The sequence below is a fragment of the Pan troglodytes genome, chromosome 5, assembly GCF_028858775.2.
Source record: "Pan troglodytes isolate AG18354 chromosome 5, NHGRI_mPanTro3-v2.0_pri, whole genome shotgun sequence".
NCBI classification, from domain to species: domain Eukaryota; kingdom Metazoa; phylum Chordata; class Mammalia; order Primates; family Hominidae; genus Pan; species Pan troglodytes.
Window position 1 is genome coordinate 121103468 of NC_072403.2, and position 16816 is coordinate 121120283.

Below are 16816 nucleotides of genomic sequence, written 5' to 3' on the forward strand. Positions count from 1 at the left end.
CAGTATAATATGATATACTTATTCAGAAATGAGCAGTTGTGAAGAGTTACAGATTAATCATGGTCTATCTATAATCTGGTCGATTACAGCTTCTGTAATTACCACTTATATTGCATAAATCTTTCTGCAGCTCTATTCAAGTGCCAAAGGATATTTATTACTTTAGAAGAGAGAGGGAACTAGCACTGAAGAAAACCTTACGGGTGAGTAAGACAGTGGGCTATTTCAATATGACAATAAGTTTGATTTTGCTGATTGGTAACTTTTAGCAGAAACAGTATTTTTGCAGACAAACAGCTGATGCTATTAACAGTATTTATGAGAACAGTCCACTATTCAGCTTACCACTGAATCAGAGCAGACCATTATTTCCTTGGAAATGTCTGATTTTGTGATATTTGAAATTTTACAGTTCTTTAATTTGGGATGTTAAAACTAGTTATTTGGGTTTAGGTGGCCGAGTCGAAGCCCCTTGTTGTTCAGGCAGACGCCATGCAGAGGGAGCTAGAGAGCTGCCTAAGAAGGGAGTACACCCCTGAAAATTTACCTTTGCTTCTGTTGCAGGTAAGAGTGATACTGCAATTTGAAAAATTCATTTGATATTAGTAGAAATGTATGGGCAAACTGGCTTTCAGGAATATCCTTTCGCTAGGGTAGGTTTTGTTTTTCTCGACATGTATAGTTTGCAGAACTTGGCTAGTGTAAACGCTGTTCTTTGTTAGAGATCTATTTCATAGTTTTAAATTCGGTTTAAAGGCACGGAACAATTGACTGAATTTCTGCTAAGTACTTTCTGTGTCGATAATGTAGGGCAATACCACATTGACTAGGACAGTTCTAGCCCTTAAAAAGCTATTGGCTGTGGCCAGGCATGGTGGCTCATGCCTGTGATCCCAGCCCTTTGGGAGGCCGAGGCAGGCAGATCACTTGAGGTTAGGAGTTCAAGACCAGCCTGGCCAATATGGTGAAACCCCGTCTCTACTAAAAATACAAAAATTAGCTGGGCATGGTGGCGCATGCCTGTAGCCCCAGCTACTCAGTAGGCTGAGGCAGAAGAATCGCTTGAACCTGGGAGTCAGAGGTTACTGTGAGCTCAGATCAAACGACTGCACTCCAGTCTTGGCCTCCCAAAGTGCTGGGATTACAGGTGTATGCCACTGTGCCAAGCCCTGGAAATTTCTATTAAGAAAATAACTCAAGACATGGGAAAAAGAGTTTTCCATAAAGATTATTATTGCAGCATTATAATAAAAGTAAAACATTAGGATTGCCTGAATATCCACCAATAAGAGAAAGAGTTAAGAAAAACAGTATGGTACATGGTAGAATATTGTTCTGCCATTAAACATTTTTTATTGTTAAATTAAGTTTAGCTTAAAGCTGCCTCATTTTAAGTTCAGAACCCTTGGTAAGGTTTCTCCCTACATAGTGACCTGTAACCTAACTGGACTGTAAATAGACCATAACCTACTCTTGTAACAAGTAACTGAGTCTCAGCCAATCACAGAAGCCATACTTCAGCCACTTGCAGGCAGCCAACTGTTCAAAGTGTGTTCAAATAAGGCAAACACTGAGCTGTAACCAATCTGACTGTTTCTGTACCTCACTTCTCTTTTCTGTTACTTCACTTTCCTTTTTCTGTCCATAAATCCTCTTTCACTATGCAGCAGTGCTGGAGTCTCTCTGAACTTACTCTGGTTGGGGGGCTAGGAGGGCTGCCCAATTCATGAATTGTTCTTTACTTAATTAAACTCTGTTAAATTTAATTTGTCTAAAGTTTTTCTTTTAACATTAGCATAAGGTATTATTATATATGAAATATTAGTTAATAAAAACTAATGTGTGTATGTATGTGTGTCATAATGGTCAAGTATGTATAGAAAAAAAATCACTTGAAGGACTTAGACCAAATGCTAATGAATGTTATGTTTGGATGGCAGGATAATGAAGTTCCCCTTTTTACTTTTATATGTTTGCTAAATTTTCTATAATAAGTATATATTATTTCGATTTTAAAATTCCTTGTTCTCTATTCCTGTGTTACAAGTTATATCTTACCTATGCATACAAATTAGTTCTTTAGCAACTAGTTAGGAATTAACTATTAAATTAATCACAAAGAAACAAAAGATATTGAGATACTATTTGCAAGTCAAATTGTCGTCATTGTCTTCATTCAGGATTATCTTTCCCTATCATTTCTGGCATTTTTCATTCTTTTGTGTATATCAGTGTTTCTCAATGGACAGAGAAGAGGGGTAGAGATAGAAGATATTTTGTGCCCCAAGGGACATTTGGAAATGTCTGGGGATATTTCTTGTTGTCATAATTTGGGTGAGGGGTATGATTGGTTGCTACTAGCATTAAGTGAGTAGAGGCCAAGGATGCTGCTAAACATTCTACAATGCACAAGGCAGCCTTTCACAATGAAGAATTATGTAGTCCCCAATGTCAATAGCTGCTGAGGTTGAGAAACTCTAGTATTATCTAAACTTCCATAGGATATAATTTGCCTTCTCTCTGAAGAATTTTCTTTAGCATTTCTAGTAGTTCAGGTCTGCAAGGGACAAATTCTCATAGTCTTTGTTATTTTGAAAGAAGTATTTCCCCGTCATTTTGGAAAGATATTTTTGTTCAACATAGAATTCTGGTTTGGTGATTTTTTATTGCTTTAAAATACTGCTCCATTGTCTTTTGTCTTTTGTCTTACATAGTTTCTCTTTCTTTCTTTCTTTTTCTTAGGTGACAGCTTTATTTTCATTAAGTATACACATTTTTGCAATTAAGATTAATTATACAAAAAATATAAAACATGCCATTCTAAAATAGAACTGTGGAATAGTTTGAATTTTTATCACACTATATGTAAGTACACATGTTTATTCATAAGCTAAAAGGAAACTCAAATATATATCATAACAGGAAAGAGCACTTCACTAATTTAAGTGATTTTTTTTCTGTCAGCCTCTCACCATTTGCTTACTTGAACTAATGTGATATGGTTTGGCTGTGTCCCCACCCAAATCTCAACTTGAATTGTAGCTCCCATAATTCCCATGTGTCATGAGAGGGACTTGGTGGGAGGTAATGGAATCGTGGCGGTGGGTCTTTCCCATGCTGTTCTCATGATAATAAGTCTCACAGATCTGATGGTTTTATAAAGGAGTGTTCCCCTGCACATGTCCTCTTGCCTGCCACCACATAAGGTGTCCCTCTGCTCTTCCTTCATCCTCTGCCATGATTGTGAGGCCTCCCCAGCCATGTGGAACTGTGAGTCAATTAAACCTCTTTCCTTTATAAATTACCCAGTCTCATATATGTCTTTATTAGCAGCAAGAGAATGGACTGATACAGTAAATTTATACTGTTAGAATGGGGTACTGCTGTAAAGATACCTGAAAATGTGGAAGCAACTTTGGAACTGGGTAACAGGCAGAGGTTAGGACAGTCTGGAGGGCTCAGAAGAAGAAAGGAAGACGTGGGAAAGTTTGAAACTTCCCAGAGACTTGTTGAATGGCTTTGACCAAAATGCTGATAGTGATGTGGACAATAAAGTCCAGCCTGAGGTGGTCTTAGATAGAGATGAGGAACTTATTGGGAACTGGAGCAAAGGTGACTCTTGCTATGTTTTAGCAAAGAGACTGGCAGCATTTTGCCCTTGCCCTAGAGATTTGTGGAACTTTGAACTTGAGAGAGATGATTTAGGGCATCTGACCGAAGAAATTTGTAAGCAGCAAAGCATTCAAGAAGTGAATTGGGTGCTGTCAAAAGCACTCAGTTTTATGGATTTGCAAAGTTATGGTTTGGAATTGGAACTTACGTTTAAAAGGGAAGCAGAGCATAAAAGTTCAGAAAATTTGCAGCCTGATGATGTGATAGAAAAGAAAAACCCATTTTCTGAGGAGAAATTCAAGCTAGCTGCAGAAATTTGTATAAATAACAAGGAACCAAATGTTAATCAGCAAGGCAATGGGGAAAATGTCTTCTGGGCATGTCAGAAGTCTTCATAGCAGCCCCTCCCATCACAGGCCTGGAGGCCTAGGAGGAAAAAATGGTTTCCTGGGCTGGGCCCAGGGCCTTGCTGCTTTGTGCAGTCTCAGAACTTGGTGTCCTGAGTCCCAGCCATGGCTAAAAAGGGTCAATGTAGAGCTCAGGCCATTGCTTCAGAGGGTGCAAGCCCCAAGCCTTAGCAGCTTCCACATGGTGTTGAGCCTGCAGGTGCACAGAAGTCAAGAACTGAGGTTTGGGAACCTCCACCTAGATTTCAGATGATGTGTGGAAATGCCTGGGTGTCCAGGCAAAAGTTTGCTGCAGGGCAGAGCCCTCATGGAGAACCTCTGCTAGGGCAGTGTGGAAGGGAAATGTGGGGTGGGAGCCCCTATATGGAGTCCCCACTGGGGCACTGCCTAGTGGAGCTGTGAGAAGAGGGCCACCATCCTCCAGACCCCAGAATGGTAGATCCACTGACAGCTTTCACCATGCACCTGGAAAAGCTGCAGACACTCAACGCCACCCCATGAAAGCAGTCAGGAGTAGGGACTGTACCTTGCAAAGCCACAGGGGCAAAGCTGCTCAAGACCATGGGAATGCACCTCTGGCATCAGCGTGACCTGGATGTGAGTCATGGAGTCAAAGGAGATCATTTTGGAGCTTTAAGATTTGACTACCCTGCTGGATTTCAGATTTGCATGGGGCCTGTAACCCCTTTGTTTTGGTCAATTCCTCCTATTTGGAATGGGTATATTTACCCAATGCCTGTACCTCCATTGCATCTGGGTAGTAACTAACTTGCTTTTGATTTTACAGGCTCATAGGCAGAAGGCACTTGCCTTGTCTCAGGTGAGACTTTGGACTGTGGACATTTGAGTTAATGCTGAAATGAGTTAAGACTTTGGGGGACTGTTGGGAAGGCATGACTGGTTTTGAATTGTGAGGACATGAGATTTAGGAGGCGCCAGGGGCTGAATGATATGGTTTGGCTCATATCCTCAGCCACATCTCATCTTGAATTGTAGCTCCCATAATTCCCATGTGTCATGGGAGGGACACAGTGGGAGGTAATTGAATCATGGGGGTGTGTCTTTCCCATGCTGTTCTCGTGATAGTGAATAAGTCTCATGAGATCTGATGGTTTTATAAAGGGGCATTCCCCTGCACATGTCCTCTTGCCTGCCACCATGTAAGATGTGCCTTTCTCCTCTCTTGCCTTCTCTCCTGATTGTGAGGCCTCCCCAGCCATGTAGAACTGTGGGTCCATTAAACCTCTTTTTCTTTATAAATTACCCAGTCTTGGGTATATCTTTATTAGCATTATGAGAACTGACTAATACGTAATAATATTTCCATGGTTCGTCTTGGTCACTGGCATTGACCAGCAAAAGTCTTTGCATTTCACAGACACATTAAAACCTAAATTATCAACAAAATCCAAAGTAACTTTCTTTTTTTGATATTTTATTCTTTTTTAAATAATTTCAACTTTTATTTTAGATTCAGGGGGTACATATGCAGGTTTGTTGCCTGGGTATATTGCATAATCCTGTGGATTGAGGTACAATTGATCTCGTCACCCAGGTAGTGAGCATGGTATGCAATAGGTAGTTTTTCAACCCCTACTCCCCTTCACTCCCTCCCCTCTCTAGTAGTTCCCAGTTTCTATTGTTCCCATCTTTATGTCCATATGTACCCAAAATTTAGCTTCCGCTTATAAGTGAGAACATGCGATATTTGGGTTTCTATTTCTGCATTAATTCACTTAGGCTAATGGCCTCTAGCTGCATCCATGTTGCTGCAAATGACATGATTTCATTCTTTTTTATGGATGTACATAGTTTCCATTTCTGATCATAGCGTATCTTTTTATCTCTGGCTGCTTTAAGATTTTTTCTTAATGGTTTTTAGATATTTTATTATGATGCGTGTTGAAGTTTTCTTTGCATTTTTCTTGCTTGGGGTTGGTTGAGCTTCTTGGATTGTGGGTTTATTGTTTTCATCAGTTTTTAAAAAACTTCAACCATTATTTTTTCAAATATATTTTCTGCCTGCACTTCTCCTTCTGGGAATCCAGTTACACATTTGTTAAATACTTCATATTGTTTCATAGATCATTAAGACTACTAATTTTCTTCAGTCTTTTTCCCCCCTCAGTGCTTCATTTTACATAGTTCCTGTTGCTATGTCTTCAAATTTATCAGCCTTTTCTTATGCACTGTCTAATCTACTTTAATCCCATCCAGTCAGTATTTTATTTCAGATATTGCATTTTTCATTTCTAGAAGTTCCCATTTGATTTGTTTTGATATTTTCCATTTCTTTCCTCATTATGTTCACATTTCTTTTCTTATTCTTTTTTAAATATTTTTTGAGACGGAGTCTCATCTCATTCTGTTGCCCAGGCTGGAGTGCAGTGGCTTGATTTCAGCTCACTGCAAACTCTGCCTCTTGGGTTCAATTGATTCTTGTGCCTCAGCCTCCCAAGCTGGGATTACAGGCACACACCACCACACCTAGCTAATTTTTGTATTTTTAGTAGAGACAGGGTTTCGCTATGTTGGCTAGGCTCGTCTCAAATTCCTGGCCTCAAGTGATCCGCCCACCTCAGCCTCCCAAAGTGCTGGGATTACAGGCATGAGCCACCCTGATCAGCCTATGTTCACATTTTCCTTTCAATCCTTGAGCATGCTGAGCATATTTACAATAGTTCTTTAAAAGGTCTTGTTGGGCTCTTGCCTGCTACCATGTAAGATAGGACTTTGCTCCTCATTCGCCTTCTGCCATGATTGTGAGGCCTCCCCAGACATGTGGAACTGATGCTATATTGAATTTTTGGAGAGAAAGTGAAACATGTCTGGGTCTAAGCAAGAAGTGAATATCTGCTTGGAGATTCTGTACAAGATGGTGGGGCTAGAGAAGCAACCTAGAAAGCAGCTCCTACAGAACTGCGGATCCTGCTAACCAAGAGTGGCCCCAAGTCCCTCACTAGACACTGGCTGAAGACCCATAGAATCAACAGTTTCTTAAGAACTTCTCCACCAGCTCACCCTTTGTAGTTCCACTTCAGTGCCTGCACTTGCTGACTTCTTATAGTGACTGATGGGTGTCTCCTCTGATTCTTCTATTCTCTCTTTCAATACTGTCCTTACCCATTGCCTCCTCCAAATGTGTAAGGCCTAATTTCTATGACAAATCCCTTATCCCATAACTCTTCAGAGCTCAGCTTCTCTGATTAATCCCTGACAGATACACCCAGATAACTATCTTCTTTAAAAACTTTACAACTAATTTTTAAAATATCTGAAATGCAGCATTTAGAATGATATAAGGAAGAGTTGTAGAGCATTATCATTGATTTTATTTCTATTGCAATAAAATTCTGGGGCCAATTATATTTAGGGAAAAATAAATACAAAACAATATAGACAAAAGTATTTATTGATTACAATGCTTGTATAGAGACTACACTGTATACTGAGGAGAAAACTGTAAAATCAACTGAATAAATAATCCTTTACCAAAAGTCAAAAAAAAAAAAAAAAAAAAGGTCTTGTTGGGGCCGGGCACAGTGGCTCATGCCTGTAATCCCAGCACTTTGGGAGGCCGAGGCAGGCAGATCATGAGGTCAGGAGATCGAGACCATCCTGGCGAACATGGTGAAACCCTGTCTCTACTAAAAATACAAAAAATTAGCTGGGCATGGTGGCGGGCACCTGTAGTCCCAGCTACTCGGGAGGCTGAGGCAGGAGAATGGCGTGAACCTGGGAGGTGGAGCTTGCAGTGAGCCAAGATCACGCCACTGCACTCCAGCCTGGGCGACAGAGCAAGACTCCGTCTCAAAAAATTAAAAATAAAAAAAAAGTTCTTGTTGGTAACTTTCTTCACCTCTGTCATTTCTGAGCCTGTTTCTCATCCCTAATTTTTCTTTTGCTTTTGGATCATGCTTTCCTCTTTTCTTTGCATGTCTAGTAATTTTTTATTGAATGCTGAAAATTGTCAATTTTTCATTATTAAGTACCAGATTTTTTGTATTATTTAGAGCTTATTGGACTTTATTCTGGTAGGCAGTTAAGTTACTTACAGATCAGCTTAATCCTTTCAAGGCTGAAGGATTGTTAGAGCAGGTTTAGAATAATCACTACTCTAGGCATAGTTTATCCTTTTACTAAAGCTTTTGATGTCTCTACTAAATGTCCCAGATATTTAATGAAAAGCCCTCACTCTAGCTGGTTGGACTTGAACAACTCTCAGCCTCATATGAACTCGGAACTGTTCAGTTTACAATTCCCTAGTCAGTTATTCTTTGGACAGCCTCCTGGAGTTTCACCTTTTACATGCATGGCTTAGTATTCAGCAACAGACTGAAAGGGATCTTGATGCAGATTTCTAGAATCCCTTCTTTGCATGGCTTCCTTCTCTCCTGCAAACATCAGCTGACTCAATTTTCCAAATTTCAGTTTCTCTTTCTTTAACTCAGAGAGATCATCTACTCTGCTTAGGATTCCCTTTCTTGCTCCATGGCTCAGAAACTGTCTTCTGGTATGAAACTAAGGTGATTGCAGGGCCTACATGATTTGTTTCCTTCTCTCAGGGACCAGAGTCCTGCATTGCCCATTGTCCAGTGTCAGAAAACAGTTACCTTGTATATTGTGTCCAATTTTCTAGTTGTTTATGATAGAAGGGTAAGTCTGGTTCTGGTTATTCCATCACAGCCAGTATTATTTTTATTATCAGAAAGAAAATCTTCAAAAGAATTAACTGTTTTTAAGTATAAATAAAATTTCTGATCTGAGGTTAAAAGCTATAATCTTACCTGTAATGTACTCTGTATTTTTGACTCATAAGTTCAATTTTTAATAAAAAATTTTAGGCTCAGCTTTAGATTACTTGACAGACTTTTATGTCACTGCTAAAATTGTTTGGTAACTGAGAAATTAGCTTAAATCTATTGACTTGGTAACAGATCATAAAGACTTAGAAATGTCTACTCACTTTATTTCAATTTGAATACTATCTTGAGCCAGACTTCTTTTTTTTTTGTCTTTTTGAGATAGAGTTTCACTCTTGTTGCCCAGGCTGGAGTGCAATGGCGCGATCTCTGCTCACTGCAACCTCTGCTCACTGTAACCTCTGCCTCCCAGGTTCAAGCAATTCTCCAGCATCATCCTCTCGAGTAGCTGAGATTATAGGCACCCGCCACCATGCCCAGCTAATTTTTTGTATTTTTAGTAGAGATGGGGTTTCACTATGTTGGCCAGGCTGGTCTCGAACTCCTGACCTCAGGTGATCCACCCGCCTTGGCTTCCCAAAGTGCTGGGGTTACAGGCGTGAGCTACCACGCCCGGCTGAGCCAGACTTCTTAATGTTATGGTCTTCATATAGAAAAATACATCTTTCCGGCTGGGCACGGTGGCTTACGCCTGTAATCCCAGCACTTTGGGAGGCCGAGGCGGGCGGATCACGAGGTCAGGAGATCGAGACCATCCTGGCTAACACGGTGAAACCCTGTCTCTACTAAAAATACAAAAAATTAGCTGGGCGTGGGGCGGGCGCCTGTAGTCCCAGCTACTCAGGAGGCTGAGGCAGGAGAATGGCGTGAACCCGGGAGGCGGAGCTTGCCGTGAGCTGAGATCGTGCCACTGCACTCCAGCCTAGGCAAGAGAGCAAGACTCCGTCTCAAAAAAAAGAAAGAAAGAAAGAAAAATGCATCTTTCCAAAACAACCAGAGACTGATTTTCCTCGTTAGTGTTCTTAAGACTTTATTCAATCTTCCTTCTCTAAGTGCTTATTTTTCTTGTTGTTAAAGTATTACACAGAGAGAATTACCCAGCTGGCCCAGAGTAAATATTTACACATGCTTAGGTGGAAGAGGTTTTGCCAACACAGTAAGATCATGGAGCAACTTTATCCTCTTTACAAGGTAGGAAGTCTATGAACAGAACCTCTGGGCTATTTTTTTATGTTTTTAAAAGTCACAGCTAAAGATAGAAAAGAAACTAATGGATGTGCCTTCTCGCCTGTTCTACCTATGGCAGAAGGTAATGGTAAAGGTAATCTATTCTTAAGAATAAAATTTGAAGGAAGTTTTGTATGAGAGGAAATGCATTTTTCTTCACAGACTTAGCTTCCTCAGCTTTAGGTAAAAAGTTCAGAAGCGACTCCAGTTATAAGTATCCCTATGCACTGACTCTTTGCTTGGAGTCTGTCTCCTTCAAAGTCCTAAGAATATGACCACTGCCCTTATAAGTCAAATTCAGAATATAGAAGAACTTTGGGATTCAAAGAACCCCTTTATTTAGACCCAAAACAACATTACCCTATACTTGGAAGCAAATGATACAGAGCATAAGGCTTGCAAATAACAAAGTTCTATCTTTGTATCTCTCTTAAACAGAAACAAGTTGGCTACATTATGCAGGAGTACAATGACGCCCTTCAGAGAGCTGAAAGATTGTCTGTTGCTCGAGAAAACTTCCTCATGGGAAAAAACAATCCTCCTAACTTGGTGACACAGGAAGATCTGACTATTTACACAAGGTGGTTAGTGTGCCACCTGCACTCTCTCGGGACTGTTCACCAGTACCTGCAGGTATGTGAAACACAGTGATGTGATGATGTGGCACCCTTCTAGGGATGATCAGTACATTGTTTTCTCACATCTGTCACTTAGTTTTAGATTGTCACTGTTTCAGGACTCCACCTGCCCTACAAATGACAGAAACATAATGGGTCACTGGATTTCTTCTTTGAAACCTTAGACATCTTTCTCTTTTGAAACTTTATTCTACTGAAATAATTTAGCTTTCTCAAAGATGTCTCTGTTGTACTATTTCATATTCACTCTGTAAGTTCTTGTCTTCATCATCTTGTTCAGGATCTATGCTCTCTGATTTAGATCCACTTTTTAAATATTAGGCGATGTTTAATGAGGGTCTAATATGTGCCAGGTACTTGTCCTAGGCATGCAGCAAAGATATGGCCTTTGCTGAAAAGTAACTGGGTTCTCGGCTGGTAGGGATATGGGTAAGTAAATATTCAACTGAAATACAACGGGGTAAAAAAGAACAGGATAAGTGTAAGCATAGGGTAAAGAGAGTCACAGAGAGGCTCTAAGTCAGGCTAGAGGCATCAGAAAGGAGTGACATGATCACATTTCCATTTTGGAAAGATTATTGTTTTTCTACCCATATCTTTTCCTACTTCTCTCTGCCTTAGCTCAGAGACACCATCATGCATGGAATTGCCCAAATCGGAAACTGGCTTCGTCCTTTCCCCGCACCCAGCCAGCCACTATGGGCACTGCCTCTGATACATTTCTCACCAGTCACATGGTGTTATAACGATCTGCTTATAAGTCTGGGTCTTTAGTAAACCGTGAGCTCTTTGAGGTTGTATCCTGTCTTATTCCTCTTTGTCTCCCTAGCACCCCACACAGTGCCTTGTCCACTTTGGGTCCTTGATCAAAGTAGACCTGTTTGGAGGTTAAGGCCACTCAGAGTCAGTAACAGTACTAGGTCTCCGAGCTCCAAATGTAGCCCCTTATCATTGGGCAGGTTACTGAGGCTCCACCTCTACTTCTTTTCTTCTCTCCCAAAGCAAAGGGCTGCTCCTGAACCTGAGTCTGGAAGCTTCTGTGAGAATTGTATTGATGTTTGGCCTCTTGGTCTTGCCCTTCTATAGGCCCTCCAGTATTTGCCCATCTCCAAAGTGCTGAGTTTAGCTTTCAACCAAGTCACTGAAGTTGGTCAGAAAAATGAAAATGTCTGTGTCAATGACATTGACCCTGACATTCAGGGTTCTGCATCTCCTGACCCTGTGGATATCAGCATTTCTGGTAAGAAATTAGTCTTCTTTCCCCTCGGGTAATGTGGAGCAAAGAAGATTGTAATTTTAGACTTATGCTGGTTGTCCCATGATCTTGCTAAAAATTGTTCTATATACCGAAAGTTTTTATCTCCTTAATAAACAAGTCTTAGTTTAATATTTTCAGATGGGAAAAAATAACAAACACTTTTTAAGACATGTTTTAATCTCCGTCTTTATAATTAGCAAGTTAAGAGTGAGAGAAAAAAATGGACTTGAAGTCAGCAGTACTGGGCTCTAGGCTTGTTCCTGTCCTGGCCTCACTGTGGGCCTGCATTTTATCTCCTTGGGCCTCAATTTGGTCATCTCCATAACAAACCTTTCAGAATCAGTGATCTCTAAGGCTCCTTCCAGTTTTCATATTACACAAATCTAAAATAATTTCTTCATCTGAATAAAATTAATGCAGTTTTCCTGCCCTTACCTTGTGTTACAGATGACTAAGAAACCTGTTAAGATTTCTACTCTGAGTGACATTCTTGCTTGGATGCACAGAGTGTCCCGGGAATGCCTGGGAGAGGCAGCCAACCCTGGTTGTGGGGCATCTGAGAAGGCTTCTTGAAGGAGGGGAGTCCAAACTGGGTCCTTAGAGATGAGGGGGAGTTAGCCATGTGAAAACAGCTGAAGGCTCTCACCTTCTTCTAATTTGTTGGATAAATTTATAAATAATGTTCTTCATTTACCAGAAAGCACTATAGGCAATTCTGCTCCAAGCCATTCCCCAAAAGGTCTGTTGGGTTTCTCCTGTAGGCTGTGAGACGGCAAGGAGTCCTTGCTGCCTCCTACAAAAGCCCAGCTCCAAGGATTTGTCAGATCCACCTGGCCAAGTAGGGTGCAGACTATAAATTGTGGCAGAAAATGTTGGGAAAGGAGCAGAATGGGCATCCCATCAGTAGAGGAGCTCCTACTTCTACCTGTCTCAAAGGACTCTCCATTTTCTCTCCCTGACAGTATTCATTGGTCTTAATGCTCTTGATTTTGGTTTTCCTCAGGGCCAATGAGAACAGAAGCTGCTTTTGTCCTCCCCCAACATGCAACAGAAACAGGAGAACTGAAACCTCAGCTGAAGCTCCTGCTCTCCCATTTCAGTATCCCATATGACGTAGAAGAGCTCTGGGACTCTGCTAAGGAAATGGAACTTTTTTCCTTGGTATTTGATACACTCTTTCTTAATACAAATATAGGTGTTCATGAAAGAAAGCACTGGTATTTTCCACAAAGTTGCACCTTTTACTACCAACAATTGTTTCAAGAGTGATCTTGTAAAGTAGTAATAGGTGAAATTTTGATTAGCAGTTAGGAAAAGCTTCCTCTGTAAGAGTAATGGGACTCAAATAGTGAACCCAGAAGGATTTCAGGACTTGTTTTTCTGCAGAACTTAAAGCAAAAGTAGTGTACAGTCTATAGTAGATGATGTAAAGATTTGGCAAATTTGCATGGCAGAGTTGTCAGTTATCTAAAGCCCTCCAATTCTCAAAATATATTGCAATAGCTTTCCTTATTGACAAAATGCTTTATATTTAATAGAGGGTACATTGTGTAGTGATGTTTAAAGTCATGCAGTCTTCTCTGCTATAACACAGTGTTGTACTTCCTGAAATGAAAACAACTCATATTATCAAAAGCCATGTTAAAACTTGTTTCAAAGGGGGCCAGGTGTGTGGTTCATGCCTGTAATCCCAGCGCTTTGGGAGGCTGAAGCGGGGTATCACTTGAGCCCAGGATGGGCAGCATAGTGAAAACCTGTCTCAAAAAAAAAAAAAAAAAAAAAAACTTGTTTGAAAGAGAAAAATAGGACTATAGGTAGATAGCTTCAGATTTTTAAAAATATTTGAGATGGAGTCTTGCTCTGTCACCCAGGCTGGAGTGTAGTGGTGCAATCTCAGCTCAATGCAGTCTCCACCTCCTGGGTCCAAGAGATTCTTCTGCCTCAGACACACCTGGCTAATTTTTGTATTTTTGGTAGAGATGGGGTTGCCATATTGGCCAGGCTGGTCTTGAACTCCTGGCCTCAGGTGATCTGCCCGCATTGGCCTCCCAAAGTGCTGGGATTACTGGCATGAGCCACCGCACCTGGCCAAGCTTCAGATTTATAATAACAAAAGTTTCAACAATAACGCTCTAACTGTATATTATTTGCAAGTGTATATATTTGCTAGGTAAAAATAAGAGATTGATGGATCCAAACATGTAAAAATAAGATCTGAATAGTTTTGAATGCTCTTTACGTAAGAAGTAAGCTACTGTCTGTGCTATCACCATTTGCTTGAGTTTGAAATTCCACTTGCATTTCCATTTGTTCCAGCGTAATTATACCAGGATTTTGTGTGTGTGTGTGGGGTGGGGGGAGGTTGTTTTGTTTTGTTTTTAGACAGAGTCTCGGTCTGTCACCCAGGCTGGAGTACAGTGGCGCAATCTCAGCTCACTGCAACCACCACCTCCCAGGTTCAAGCAATTCTCCTGCCTCAGCCTCCCAAGTAGCTGGGATTACAGGCATGCGCCACCATGCCCAGCTAATTTTTGTATTTTTAGTAGAGACAGAGTTTCACTACATTGGCCAGGCTGACCTTGAACTCTTGACCTCAAGTGATCCACCGCCTCGGCCTCCCAAAGAGCTGGGATTACAGGCGTGAGCCACTGCGCCTGGCCCAGCATGATTTTTATTAGTATGTAACACAACCTCTTTAAGCTCACTGGAACCAGTGGTATCACATGTCTTCTTGTTTCCTTGAAGGTGATGATGTTTAGCTTTTGCCTTTCTTTTCATGCCACCAGCAGCACTGTCTCCAGCAGAGTGTTTCTGTGGGAGTGTCCTCCCCTTATTATCATCAAGGATTATGATAGGCAAAACACAGAATCAGAATATGATGGTGTTTAAGAAGAACCAAAATAAATGTAAGTTAATTATAGCCCAGGAGACTATTATTATTATTATTATTATTATTTTTTTTTTTTTTGAGATGGAGTCTTGCTTTGTTGCCCAGGCTGGAGTACAGTGGCACAATCTCCGCTCACTGCAAGCTCTGCCTCCTGGGTTCACGCCATTCTCCTGCCTCAGCCTCCTGAGTAGCTGGGACTACAGACGTCCACCACCATGCCCAGCTAATTTTTTGTATTTTTAGTACAGATGGGGGTTTCATCATGTTGGCCAGGCTGGTCTCAAACTCCTGACCTCAGGTGATCCACCCGCCTTGGCCTCCCAAAGTGCTAGGATTACAGGCATGAGCCACCACGCCCGGCCCAGGAGACTATTATTAATGATAAACAAGTGAACACAAGTCTGGCGGAGCACTCCAACAAAGCCATGTTGTTCCCAAAGAACAGCTTGTCTCCTTTTTATGATGATAATTTCCACTTTTAATTTTCTTATGATAGTATTATGTGAAATACTAATTGTGTTCCAAGATAACTAGTCACATTACATCAACTTTTTTGCCTAGGAAGAGTTCCTATGTTTAGGTGCTGTTTATTCTGATACTCTAATGCCTAAGAGCAGGGTCAGCAAACTACAGCCCCACTTGTTTTCTTAAAATACGGTTGTTTTGGAATACAGCAGTCTTAGGTTCATTCAGGCTGCTATAACAAAATACCATAAACAGAGTGGCTTCTAAACAACAGAAATTTATTTATTACAGTTCTGGAGGCTGGAAAGTTTAAGATCAAGGTAGTCTGATGTCTGGTGAGGACCCGCTTTCTGGCTCATAGGTGGTGCCTTCTCGCTGTGTCCGCACATGGTAGAAGGGCAAGAGTCTCTCAGGCTTCTTTTATAAGGGCACTAATCCTATTCCTGAAGACTTCACCTTCATGGCCCAATCACCTCCCCAAATTCCCATATCCTAATACCATCACTTTGTGGTTAGGATTTCAACACATGAATCTTGTGGGGACACAAACATTCAGACCCTAGCAACAGCCGTGCCTATTCATGTATGTATTTTCTATGGCTACTTTCACACTACAACAGCAGACTTGAGTAGTTGTGACAGAGACCTTGTGGTCAATAAAGGCTAAAACACCTACCATCTGGCCCTTTAAGAAGTTTGCCAACCCAGTCGTAGACCAGCACTGTCTCACTGAACTTCCAGAAGCAATGGATGTGTTCTGCCTTTGCACTGTCCCATGTTAACCACTAGTCACATACACTAATAGTTATCTGAGCACTTGGAATGTGGTTAGCGCAACTCAAGAACTAGATTTCAAATTTTATTTAATTCTAATTAATTCATAATGTTAAACAGCCACATGTTGCTAGGGGCAACAGCATTGGATAGCACAACCTCAGAGGTAGTAGCATTATTACTAGAAGAATCTTCAGCTCTGTGACTCACAAATTTGCTCACTCATTCCAGAAACCTCTGTTGAGGCCCTAGTATGTGTCAGCACTGTGGTAGTTTCTTACTGTGTGTGTACATGTGCACACATGAGTGGTAAAATAACATAACAAAATTTACCATTTTAGCCATTAGTAAGTGTTCGGTTCAGTGGCGTTAAGTACATTCACATTGTTGTGTGGCCATCACCATGTGGTGAATTCTTGACATTCATAGTCTATGCCCTGAATGGGGCTCACCGTGTAGTGAGGAAATCCTGACACAACGTGGCAAGTACAGTGATGAAGGTGCCACCACAGGGGCCCACACTGGAGGGGAAAGAAGGAATGTTCAGCATTTTGACAGTAGGAACCGATGTCGTAGAAAGCACTTGTAGCCTCAGTCTGAAAGTAAGCTATGAAGGGAATAGGTTGAGATGCCTTAAAGAGTTTAACAGGTTCTAGCATCGTCAGGCCTCTGAGAGCAGGATTTATTTAATCCTTATTTAGTCTATAATAGTTTATTGGGTGGTCGGAAAAAGTGAATGCATTTTCAAAGGTGGACAATTTACTTCTCACTTATATTTAGGTTCCAGTTCAATATATATATATATAAATGCATTAATATATTTCCAATCTCTGGAGCAGACA

At 40.9% G+C, this 16816-nt stretch overlaps 1 protein-coding gene across 1 annotated transcript in view; it reads left to right on the top strand.

Moving 5' to 3' along the window:
• LOC112204050 (uncharacterized) overlaps positions 1-16816 on the top strand; it is a 190771-nt gene that overhangs the window by 22059 nt on the left and 151896 nt on the right. The window contains exons 3-8 of the mRNA XM_054686851.2: positions 131-203; positions 454-564; positions 9800-9913; positions 10388-10582; positions 11674-11827; positions 12849-13006. Coding sequence (XP_054542826.2) covers positions 131-203; positions 454-564; positions 9800-9913; positions 10388-10582; positions 11674-11827; positions 12849-13006 — 805 coding nt within the window. The remainder of the gene's footprint in view (positions 1-130; positions 204-453; positions 565-9799; positions 9914-10387; positions 10583-11673; positions 11828-12848; positions 13007-16816) is intronic.